A 12,323-nucleotide genomic window follows, 5' to 3' on the forward strand; every position below is an offset into this window, starting at 1 on the left:
GCCGTCGGATGGCGCTAGCTGCGCAGCATTTGTGCACCGCCGCCGTCAGTGTCAGCCAGTTTGCCGTGGCATACGGAGCTCCATCGCAGTCTATAACACTGGTAGCATGCCGCGACAGCGTGGACGTGAACCGTATGTGCAGTTGACGGACTTTGAGTGAGGGCGTATAGTGGGCATTCGGGAGGCCGGGTGGACGTACCGCCGAATTGCTCAACACGTGGGGCGTGAGGTCTCCACAGTACATCGATGTTGTCGCCAGTGGTCGGCGGAAGGTGCACGTGCCCGTCGACCTGTTACCGGACCGCAGCGAAGCACGGATGCACGCCAAGACCGTAGGATCCTACGCAGTGCCGTAGGGGACCGCACCGCAACTTCCCAGAAATTAGGGACGCTGTTGCTCCTGGGGTATCGGCGAGGACCATTCGCAACCGTCTCCATGAAGCTGGGCTACGGTGCCGCACACCGTTAGGCCGTCTTCCGCTCACGCCCCAACATCGTTCAGCCTGCCTCCAGTGGTGTCGCGACAGGCGTGAATGGAGGGACGAATGGAGACGTGTCGTCTTCAGCAATGAGAGTCGCTTCTGCCTTGGTGCCAATGGTGGTCGTATGCGTGTTTGGTGCCGTGCAGGTGAGTGCCACAATCAGGACTGCATACGACCGAGGCACACAGGGCCAACACCCGGCATCATGGTGTGGGGAGCGATCTCCTACACTGGCCGTACACCTCTGGTGATCGTCGAGGGGACACTGAATAGTGCACAGTACATTCAAACCGTCATCGAACCCATCGTTCTACCATTCCTAGACCGGCAGGGGAACTTGCTGTTCCAACAGGACAATGCACGTCTGCATGTATCCCGTGCCACCCAACGTGCTCTAGAAGGTGTAAGTCAACTACCCTGGCCAGCAAGATCTCCGGATCTGTCCCCCATTGAGCATGTTTGGGACTGGATGAAGCGTCGTCTCACGCGGTCTGCACGTCCAGCACGAACGCTGGTCCAACTGAGGCGCCAGGTGGAAATGGCATGGCAAGCCGTTCCACAGGACTACATCCAGCATCTCTACGATCGTCTCCATGGGAGAATAGCAGCCTGCATTGCTGTGAAAGGTGGATATACACTGTACTAGTGCCGACATTGTGCATGCTCTGTTGCCTGTGTCTATGTGCCTGTGGTTCTGTCAGTGTGATCATGTGATGTATCTGACCCCAGGAATGTGTCAATAAAGTTTCCCCTTCCTGGGACAATGAATTCACGGTGTTCTTATTTCAATTTCCAGGAGTGTAATTCTCTTTAATTGTGACTGCAAATAGATTTTCAGTCATTTGTAACAGAACACCTTGCATTTGAAACAGGAGCCTGTTTTAAAAATTATTTATTTGTGGACATAATGTCAATCATATTTTACTGACTTAAAATATCTAGTCTTGGTCAACAATTTTTTTATATATTATTTCATTAACAAAATTTATATGTATAGATATCAGGTTCAAGTTTCAATTAGCCCAGTCATATAACAGTTTAGCCTTTTGTCATCACATACTTTCACTAATGCCATGCACAGGAAAGATTAATGTGTGAAGCATACAACCACTTCCACTCTTACACCTTAGCAAAAGATTTTGCTGAGAACCTCAGAAAATTCTGGTCCTCATTAAAACTGATAAGCAAGTCAAAGGCTTCTATCCAGTCATTCATTGATGAGTCTGGTGTGGCAATAGGAGCCAGTAAAAGGAAAGTGAAGTATTAAATTTTGTGTTGGGTCCTACAAATCTATCATCATTTAACAGTCGCACAGACTCTGATAAAGAGGACATATTAATAGGCATGCCTGTGGCATGGAAGCAACTGAAAGAGTTGAAAACAATTAAGTCACCAGGTCCAAATGGAATCCCAATTCAGTTTTGCAGAGAGTGCTCTGTGGCATTAACCTCTTTCTCAGCCTGTATTTATCACAAATCTCTTGCTCAATGCAAAGTCTGAAGTAACTGAAAAAAAGCTCAGGTGGCTCTTGTATAAATAAGAAGAGTAAAAGGGACCCACAGAATTACGGATCAATATCCTTAACATTGGTTTGCTGCAGAAATCTTGAACATATTTTGAGTTAGGGTATAATACATTTCCTTGAGACAGAAAAACTTCTGTCCAAAAATCAGCATATATTTACAAAGCATCACGTATGTGAAACTCAGCTTGCACTTTTCTCACATGATATCCTTTGAACTATGGATGAAGGGCAACAGGCAGATTACATATTTCTGTGTTTACGGAAAGAGTTTGTCACCATATGGAACAGGTTCCCATATATGTTAGTGGCTTGAAGACTTCTTAAGTAATAGAACCACATATGTGATCCTCGACTGTGAGCATTCATCAGAGACAGGGGTATTGGTAGGACTCCAGGGAAGTGTGATAGGACCTCTCTTATTCTCTCTATACATAAATGATCCGACTGACAGGGAGAGCAACATGTTGCAGCTGTTTTCTGACAATGCTATGGTGTATGGAGAGTGTCGTCACTGAGTGACTGTAGGATGATATGAGATAACTTTCTAGTTTGTGTGATGAATGGCAGCATGCTGTAAATGTAGAAAAATGTAAATTGAAGCAGATGAGTGGGAAAAACAATTCTTTAGTGTTCAAATACAGTGTTAGTGTTGTGTTGCTTGACACAGTTGCCTAAATTAAATATCTAGATCCAACATTGCAAAGTGATATGAAATAGAACGAGCATGTTAACAGCTATGGTACATAAGGTGAATGGTCAACTTCGGTTTATTGGAACAATTTTAGGAAAGTGTAGATCATCTGTAAAGGAGATCACAACAAGAATGCTAGTGCAACCCATTCTTGAGTACTGTTCAAGTGTTTGAGATCTCCACCAGGTCATATTGAAGGAAGACATCAAAGCAATTCAGAAACTGGCTGCTGGATTTGTTATCAGTAGGTTCAATCAACATGCGTGTATTACAGAGATACTTGGGGAACTCGTGTGGGACTCCCTAGAGGGAAGACAACATTCATTTGGGAAAACACTGTATTGAGAAAATTTAGAGAACCAACATTTAAAACTGACTACAGGACAATTCTACTGTCACCAATGTACATTTTTATTAAGGATCATGAAAATAAGAGAAATTAAGACTCATACAGAGGCATATAGACTGTTTTTTTTCTGTCACTCTGTTTGTGGATGGATCAGAAAAGAAATGGCTATGCACCATGCATTGGCTTGCAGAGGATGAATGTAAATGTAGATTAGATGTAGCTATCTCCTTCTGTGTCTACCACTACTGAAGAGTATTGGCAGTTTTACATCTTATATGGGGATCATGTGATTCAAAATCCTTACAGTGTATTACCATTCTCACCAGTAGATTTCTATCATAAAAGAGTACAATGGTACTTTGTATCACAAGTGACTTATATCCCTATGTTGATTCTGGAACCTGACAAGCATGTTGGCTATGATAGAGTACTGGGTGACTTCTACAGATGCAAGAATGTGATTACAAGTGTCAGTGTCGAAAGAATGTGAAGCATATCCCTTCATATGTGTGGTAGACTGTCTCAACAGCTGAGTGATTTACACTTGTTTTTTTGTCAGGTGTTTTGTTGTTTCTCATCTCCTGGTGTACAGTACATGATATTTGTGTTGATTGCAATTGTCTTGGAGTCATTCCTTTGTGACTGAATTTGTGGTGTGTCCCAAATCTTTAGGGTCAGTAGAAGATCATAAACTGACAATTTTGAAATCAGGCACCAATAGTCAGAAATAAATATTACGGCTGGCATGAGGTCTTCAATAATCAGTGCACATGAGGTGTTTGTATGCAAACTGCCTCATTACCACAGATTGAAACATACACTGCAGTAACAAAAGTCGTGGTATACCTCCTAATATCATGTCCGACCTCCTTTTGCCAGGCGTAGTGCAGATACTTGACATCACATGGATTCAACAAGTCACTGAAAATCCTCTGAACAAATATTGAACAATGCTGCCTCTATAGCTGTCTATAATTGTGAAAGTAGTGCCAGTGCAGGATTTTGTGCAGAAACTGACCTCTCGATCATGTCCCATATGTGTTCAGTGGGATTCATGTCAGGTGATCTGGGTGGCCAAACCATTCACTCAGATTGTCCAGAATGTTCTTCAAACCAATAGCAAACAATTGTGGCCCGATGATGATGCACATTGTCATCCATAAAAATTCCATTGTTGTTTGGGAATGTGACATCGATGAGTGGTGGCAAATGGTCTCCAAGTAGCTGAACATCCTGAGGACCCAATCCATTCCATGTAAATACAGCCCCGCACCATTATGGAGCCACCACCAGCTTGCACAGACCTTGTTGATAATGGGTCCACAACTTCTTGGGGTCTGCATCACACTCAAACTCTACCATCGGTTCTTACCAACTGAAATTGGGACACATCTAACCAGCCTGCATTTTTCCAGTCATGTAGGGTCCAATCGATATGGTCACAAGTCCAGAAGAGGCACTACAGGTGATGTCTTGCTGTTAGAAAAGGCACTCATGTCAGTCGTCTGCTGCCGTAGCCCGTGAACACCAAGTTTGCTGCACTGTCCGAATGGATATGTTCATCACATGTCCCACATTGATTTCTGCAGTTATTTCCATGCGCTGTTGCTTGTCTGTTAGCATTGACAACTTTCTACAACTGCCGCTTCTCTCAGTCATTAAGTGAAGACCATCAACCACTGCGTTGTCCGTGGTGAGAGGTAATGCCTGAAATTTGGTATTCTCAGCACACTCTTGACACTGTAGATCACAAAATATTGACTTCCCTAAGGATTTCCGAAACGCAATGTCCCATGTGTCCAGCTTCATTTACAATTCCGTGTTCAGAGTCTGTTAATTCCCGTTGTGCAGTCATAATCATGTCGGAAACCTTTTCATATGAATCACTTGATTACATATGACAGCTCCATCTATGCACTGTCTTTTTATACCTTGTGCACACTATACTACCACCATCTTTATATATGCATATCACTATCCCATGACTTCTGTCACATCAGTGTCTGAGGAACAGTGTCACTCAAGTCACAGGAGAGCCAGCCAAGATTCTCAGCAAAAGTGTAGAATTTGAGGAGATCATGCTTGGTTATGTGGGGAGAGATACATCAATAAGAACCTGTCAGCTTGCCAGTAACTGCACACTTAGAAGAATATAATGTGCAGGGTATTGGTGGAGCAGCAGTAATACCTGTATAACAAACAGTTTGTAGAAGCAATAATACCAAATGATTTCAAGCTCTGACGTCAGCTTTGTGAATGGATTACCCAGAACAGTACTGCAGTGCCAAACTTCAGTGATTTAAATTTTCCACGGACAAGGCTTCTTTCAGTAGCAGTGATATTTTCAACTGCCAAAACAGCTATGGCTGGAATAATATCCGTACACTATTCTGCTATCAGATCACTAGCAACATTTCTCTGTCAGGTTGTGACTTCGAATTCCTTAAAGTTATCTGTTAGGACCTTATTTGCTGCTACCATGATTGAATTATGCGTGTCAGTTTTTTATGCTAAGAAAAAATTAATTTTTCATTTCTGACTGTCCCAGGTTTATGATTCTGCACCATATGTACAATTTTGACCCTAAAAGGTTGGGACACATTGTACACCTTTGGTTCTGATGTTTAGTGAATCCTGAATCATAGATACTTGTGTGGAAGCTTGGAAGAACAGTGTACACAGGTTACTGAAATAGCAGGTATCAGGAATAAAATACAGAGAGTGAAAGTTTATCTTCTACTTGTGCAAAGACAAGATTGTAGTTATAAGAATTGAAGGCAAGCAGTAGTTGAAATGGAAGTGAGACAGGGCTGTAGCCTGTCTCCAGCACTATTCAGTCTCTATATTGTGCTAACTGTTAAGGAAACCAAGGGGAAATTTAGAAAGGGAATTAAATTTCAGGCAGAAGAAATAAAAACACTGAGGTTTGCCAGTGCCATTGTAATTCTGTTGAAGGTATCAAATGCCTAGAAGATCAGTTGAATGAGATGTATAGTGTCTTGAGAAAAGTGAAAAGAGGGCAATATAATGTAATCGGATTAAATCTGGCAAGTTAGAAAATGAAATGCTAAAAGTAGTAGATGAGTTTTCTGTTTGAGCAGCAATTAATTGATGGTGAGGATATAAAACGTAGACTGACAATAGCAAGATAAGCATTTTTTAGCAAGAGAATTTATTAACATTAAATAAATATAAAGATTAGGAAAGTATTTGTCTGCCCAGTAGCCCTGTACGGAAGTGAAATGTGGATGATACACAGCTCAAGCAAGAAGAGAATTGAAGCTTTTGAAAGTGATGCAACAGGAGAATGCTGAAAGATTAAATAGATAAATCAGATAACTTGTTAGGAAATACTGAACCGAACAGAGGAGAAGTGAAATTGGTGTCACAACTTGAGTAAAAGAAGGGATTGGTTGATAAGACACATCTGGAGGTGTCAAGGAATTTTCAAATTGATAATGGAAAGAAGTGTGGGTGTAAAAACTGTAGGGGCAAAACAAGGCTTGAATGAAGAAAGGAGGTTCAGATAGATGTAGGTTGCAGTAATTGTGCAGAGATGAAGAGACTGGCACAGGATCGACAGCATAGAGAGTTGCACCAAGCTAGTCATTGAAATGAAGACCACAGCAGCAAACAACAGAGTATTGAAAGAGAAATCATAGAAACTTCCATCAGTAAACAAAGATGTGACAGAATCATAATATTATTAGTTTCTGTGTGGCTATTGAAAAGAGGAAAATAAAAATTCAAACCCTGGGAATGCTGTTAAGATTGTTTGCACATGTAAAGCAAATGAAGCTTTCAATAAAAACAAACTGGTGGTCGGGAGTAGATTCAGATGTATTAAAGTGAATTTTGATACTTTTTCCACTAAAGAACAAGTGAAGTTGGGTAATGAGAGGACAGTAGCCAGCAAAGCTGACCCGGAATTCAGTGTAGCTTTTTGGGCTAGTCATTTGTATTTACTACAGGAGCCAAGATATTACACCTGTGACATTTAAATAGTAAACGTCTGTGTGACAATATATAACCTTACCAGAGAAAATTAATAAAAAAGTAAATATCAAAAGTATCAGTATGAATATACTCGAGATAACATATTTCAGGAAGTGATCATAATCATTATCTGCTGTAACAGATTGGACAGTGACAAATGTTGCAGTTATTTAGTTATTCAGAATATAATTTTTTAACTTGGTACTTCCCTTGACTTGGCCCATCACTGATACTTTTTTCAAATGTGTTAGTTTAATGGAGCCTAAGCTAGAGTGTCTCCAATGTAATATCATGGTTGTACTATGTGTTTTAAACTTTCTTTTGCCATTTCTGTGTCCAATAATCTTTTCAATTGGTTTTATTTGTGATTTCAGACTTGCAAACCAACGTATTATGGAGCTAGAAAGTCAACTTGAGGAGGCACATGAGCGTGATGACAGTGGTGGAACTGGTTTACGGCACTGTGTCACCACACTCCAGGAACAACTCAGAGTCATTCAGTCTGAGAAGGAACGATTGGCATCACAGCTTGAAGACCTTGAATCTTCAATTAATGAGTACAGTAAGCATTTTCTGTGAAGTTGATTCAGGAATTAAATGTTAGGTCTCATATTCCTTTAACGTGTTATCACATCAGAGTCACTGAAGTAATTTGGAAAATACTTGTGTGGTGCTGTATGACGTAATCTTCCAAAAATTATTTTGCCCCTTGCAGCACTTTTATGTATATTATGTTATTTATTAGTCACTATTTGGAAGAAAGGTACAGAAATGGAATGAAGAAGGTGTACACATCACCAGGTGCTGCTACAATGGTGATCACAGTTTGCATATTTCATGGGAAAACTGAAAATTGTGATCTTTAGAAGATATAGCGAGAAAAGGAAATATATCAAAAATGATATCACTTGTGGTTATTAGCACTAGAACCACTTGATAAGATCAGTATATAATGACATATGCAGAAAGAAGGAATCATAAAACCTGAGCAGAACAGTGTGGGATACATAAAGGTGAAAAGGGCAAAAAAGCAAAGTGTTATATAGGAAACGATTTCGAAGATGGAGGAGAGCCAAGCATGTTGAAAGCACATGCTTCCAGGACATGAGAAGGCATGCCAACCCTGGATTGAATTTGCCTTGTGGATGTTGTTTTTAGGTAGTTTTCAACATCCACCTAGGTAAATACAGATCCACCTCAAATGTGCGGTGTGCAGACACTTTGAAAAACAGTGTCCCATTGAACCATGTGATTACACTAGTCACAAACAGAATCCTGAGGGGATGGGGGCACTGGCAGTAACTTTAAAATGCGTTGTGGGGTTGTGACACCATAGCCTATGGAGATGTACTTGATCCTTCACAAAATGGGTAAAGTAACATACTAGTTCCGACCAGGCATTGGCTAGATAAAGGGCACCAAGATGGAACAACTAAAAAAGAACTGAATATGGCATGTATTAAAAAAAAAGTAGAGAGAAGTTACAGAAACCTTCTTAGAAGGATACGTGGAAGGGAAGAGGAAGTGATGGAGGAGGAGATTTAAAAGCACGGGGGAAGAGATTTAAAATTGTGGACAGTATGCTCGATGACAGCACATACAGCAGCAGTAAAAAGGAAGTGACAGACCACGAATAATAAGACACAAAGGACCTGCTACCATAGTGGGAATCTGAAGATGATGATAATTTGCCTAATTGCAATGTGAACTTGGCTGAAATCAGATGTTGATATTGTTAAGCTGAAAATCGCTATTTCTGGGGGGACTGTGATATTCGGCATGAATGAAAGTTATCTCATTCTTTCCTTTTACTCTATAATTAGGTTTCAGCATCGTCTTTCCCAAGGGAACAGGAAGACATGATCACTTTACATATGTTTGTATCTGATTAGATCAAGGGCTATAGAAATGGGAGTAGTACATCTTATTGCTTCAGATAAAATTCAGTTCAGGTTCTGTGTTTGTAGCAAATTGCCTGCTGTGTTACATGTAGCTGTTCCTGAAGTAAATGTATTTGGACACTTGATACACTGGGAGACGCTCAAGTTTCATGAATTTGCTGATATTTTTCACACAACGGGCATAATTACTTTTTACTGTTAGCATATGATTCCACAGTTTTAACTAAAGGCTTGTAGAATTTTGCGTTTACTACAGAAATTAGATACATTTCAGAAATTGAAGTAATTGGATAGAAAATAAAGCCTTGTGTTTTAATGTATTAGCTGTAAATAAAATAAATACTCATGTAGATAGTAAATGTAAATGTATTCCACATCAAGTAAGCTACTGAAAAACTTTGGCCAGCTGGTTTTTGATTGAGGAGTCTCTCTCGCTGCACTGCCACATTTTCACTCATGGATACTGTAGAGGATAATTTTAGAGGATAACACTGCTAAGACCCCTTTCATATTGTGCTGCAAAACTACGTTATGTTTATAAGTAAATGCCAACTTGGGCTTGTTTTATAAGAGTGACCTGGTGTTTCGATTATGATGGCATGACAGGTTTTCAATCTCTGAAGCAAGGTACTGGGGTGCTTGCACGACAATTAGTCGGTGAAGTAGACATAGAGTGTGGTAGTCACGCAATTTGTCCGGTCGCAGCCACCCTAGGTCGGAGTATGAAGCACTAACATGATCATATCAGCAAATGTTGCAGGTGTAACGCACACAGGCATTCATGGTTAGTTCTAGCCGTCTTTTGTTTTCACTACTCATGCCTTGTTGAGTTACATCACAATGGTGGAGGTTCGGTAGAACGAGTGCTTGCACGAGCTGGCATTTCAAGTCCTGTGGAAATATGTTCCAAAACTTTTTGAGAGCATAGAGACAAGCAGACGTCTTTCGGCACATTGCGACTGTATTCTCCGCCCAGTTGAGATGCTCATCCAGAGTTACACCCAAGTTCTTAACTGTTTTCTGATATGGTATTGGAGTACCATCAAGCAGAATAGGAGGTAGGCATTCGTGGAAATCTGAACTTATTAATTTCTGATGGGCTATTAAGATTACTTGCATCTTTTTTGCATTTAGTTTAAGCCCCAGGTTTTTCGCCCATGTCACTACTGAAGACAGATCATCATTCATCTGTGTGATTGGAGTGTTTACTTCTTCAGGTCTGACACTTAGGTAGAGCTGGAGGTCGTCGGCATAGAAATGATACTTACAGGAGGACAGAACCAACGAAATATCGTTGACATATAAAGAAAACGAAAGTGGTCCTAAGACTGATCCTTGTGGCACTCCCGAGGAAACATGTTTCCAGGAAGATTTTTCATTTACGCAGACAACACATAGCTGTCTGTCTTTTAAGTAGCTTTCAAACCATCTCACTGCACTATCTGAGAAATTAAGCTGTTGCATTTTTCTGAGCAATATGTGAAAGTTAACAGTGACAAAAGCTTTGCTGAAGTCCAGCAGCGTCAATATTGTTGCCTTTCGATTGTCGATGGCATGTTTCAGGTCATCAGTCACTTTAATTAGAGCAGTGTTTGTGCTGTGATGTTTACGGAAACCGGATTGAAATTTGTCATACAGGCTGAATTCATGCAAGTGTTCAGTGATTTGGTCATGGACAATATATTCAAGTGCTTTGGGAAGAGCAGGCAGTATGCTAATTGGTCGGTAATCACTAGGCAGTTGCGGTTTTTCGATCTTATGGATGGGTCGAATTATGCTTCTGTTCCATGCAGTGGGGTATATTCCGTTCACGAGGGAAAATTAAATATGTCAGTTAAGACAGGTACTAAGATATCGGCAACATTCTTAATCATGGTTATACCGATACTGTCGTTGCCTATTACATCAGAAGAGATTCTCATTATTGCTTTTCTTGCCATATTTGTTGTTACATGTTTTAGATGGAAGGTATCATTGTTAGTTATCCAGTTTGGGGATTCTTGTGGACGGTAGTTATCAGCCATGCGGGTATTCAGAGTTGCAGAGAAGAATTATTTAATTCGTTAGCTGACACATGAAAAGTAGTTTACGATTTTGCCTTTCCGACCCCCAAGCTACGGAAATTCTTCCATAGAGTCGTGGGCGTCAGATCGCTACATACAAGGGAGCGAGAGGGCCTGATTTTAGCATTGCAAATGCATTGTTTCACTCTGTTCCATAGCTTTCTATATTCTTTGAAACGCTCAGGTTTCGGATCTGCCTTGAAACGCCTGTGGGCAGCATCCCTATTAGTCATCATTTGACGTAATTCAGCTGTCAGCCATGGAGCAGGAGATTTTCGTACGGGGATTGTGCATACAGGTGCATGTTTGTCATAGAGGGCAGTGAGTTTATCACCAAGTTCATTAATTTTGCCATCAATTGTAGGTTCTCTGATTATTTGATGCCATGAGATTTCTGAGCAATCAGCTGTTAGAATGTCAAGGTCAATACGTTTCATGTTCCTACAAGTTATGTAATGCGATTTGATCCTTGGGGGCTGCCCAGAGTAGGCCAGGAATATCACATCATGTGCTGAGAGGCCAGGGGCCGATGTTTAACCAACATCTTTTACTTTGTCAGTCTGTTTCATTGCAATTACGTCTATAAGAGTATGACTGTGCGCCGTATGGTGTGTAGGTTGTAATGGAAGAATGTTCATGCTATTGCAACTAAACAGTCTTCTTAGGTTTATTGCGGAGGGAGTGTCTCTTAGCAGGTCTATGTTCAAGTCACCCATTATGATGACATGTTCGTATTGACACTGAAGTGAATGTAATTCCGACTGAAAGGAACTCATTGAGCTTATTTTTGGTGGCTTGTACACGATGCCAATCAAGAACTTCCGACTTTGTATATTTATTTCAATGAACATGAATTCAGCCTCTTTTCTTCAGCAGGGTTTGACGTACATAAGACTTTCGCTTTGAGATCTGTTCCTATATTCGCGCCGACCCCACCACCTCGCTTTTCTGATCTGTCTGCCCTAAGAAATGTGTACCCTGGGAAATTAATAGATGCAGAGGATATGTGTGGTTTTAACCACGTTTCAGATAAGAGGATTACGTGGTAGTTTAGTTGTGTTTTGTCATGTAAGCGAAAGTTATTTATTGTTACTGTATGCAGCTTTGGTGTTTAATGTATTTCTCATTCAACAGAGTATACCCCTCGTACACCACACATAACTGTTTCAAATTATTAAATTGTTACTGATGTTACCAAGTTGCAGTGGTCATCTAAACTTGCCTTTTGAAACAAAGGAAAATATTATAGCGAAATATGGCAACTAAGAAGTGGACTATCCAAATAAACAAACATTTCCAGTTCATGTCATTGCAGT

General features: G+C 40.7%; 1 protein-coding gene across 1 annotated transcript in view; it reads left to right on the forward strand.

The window, feature by feature from the left end:
- Nucleotides 1-12,323, forward strand: part of LOC126299076 (protein Hook homolog 3-like) — a 197,136-nt gene that overhangs the window by 158,630 nt on the left and 26,183 nt on the right. Inside the window, exon 12 of the mRNA XM_049990746.1 lies at nucleotides 7,418-7,605. Within this exon, the coding sequence (XP_049846703.1) occupies nucleotides 7,418-7,605 (188 nt within the window). The remainder of the gene's footprint in view (nucleotides 1-7,417; nucleotides 7,606-12,323) is intronic.

Source organism: Schistocerca gregaria, chromosome X, assembly GCF_023897955.1.
Source record: "Schistocerca gregaria isolate iqSchGreg1 chromosome X, iqSchGreg1.2, whole genome shotgun sequence".
NCBI classification, from domain to species: Eukaryota; Metazoa; Arthropoda; class Insecta; order Orthoptera; family Acrididae; genus Schistocerca; species Schistocerca gregaria.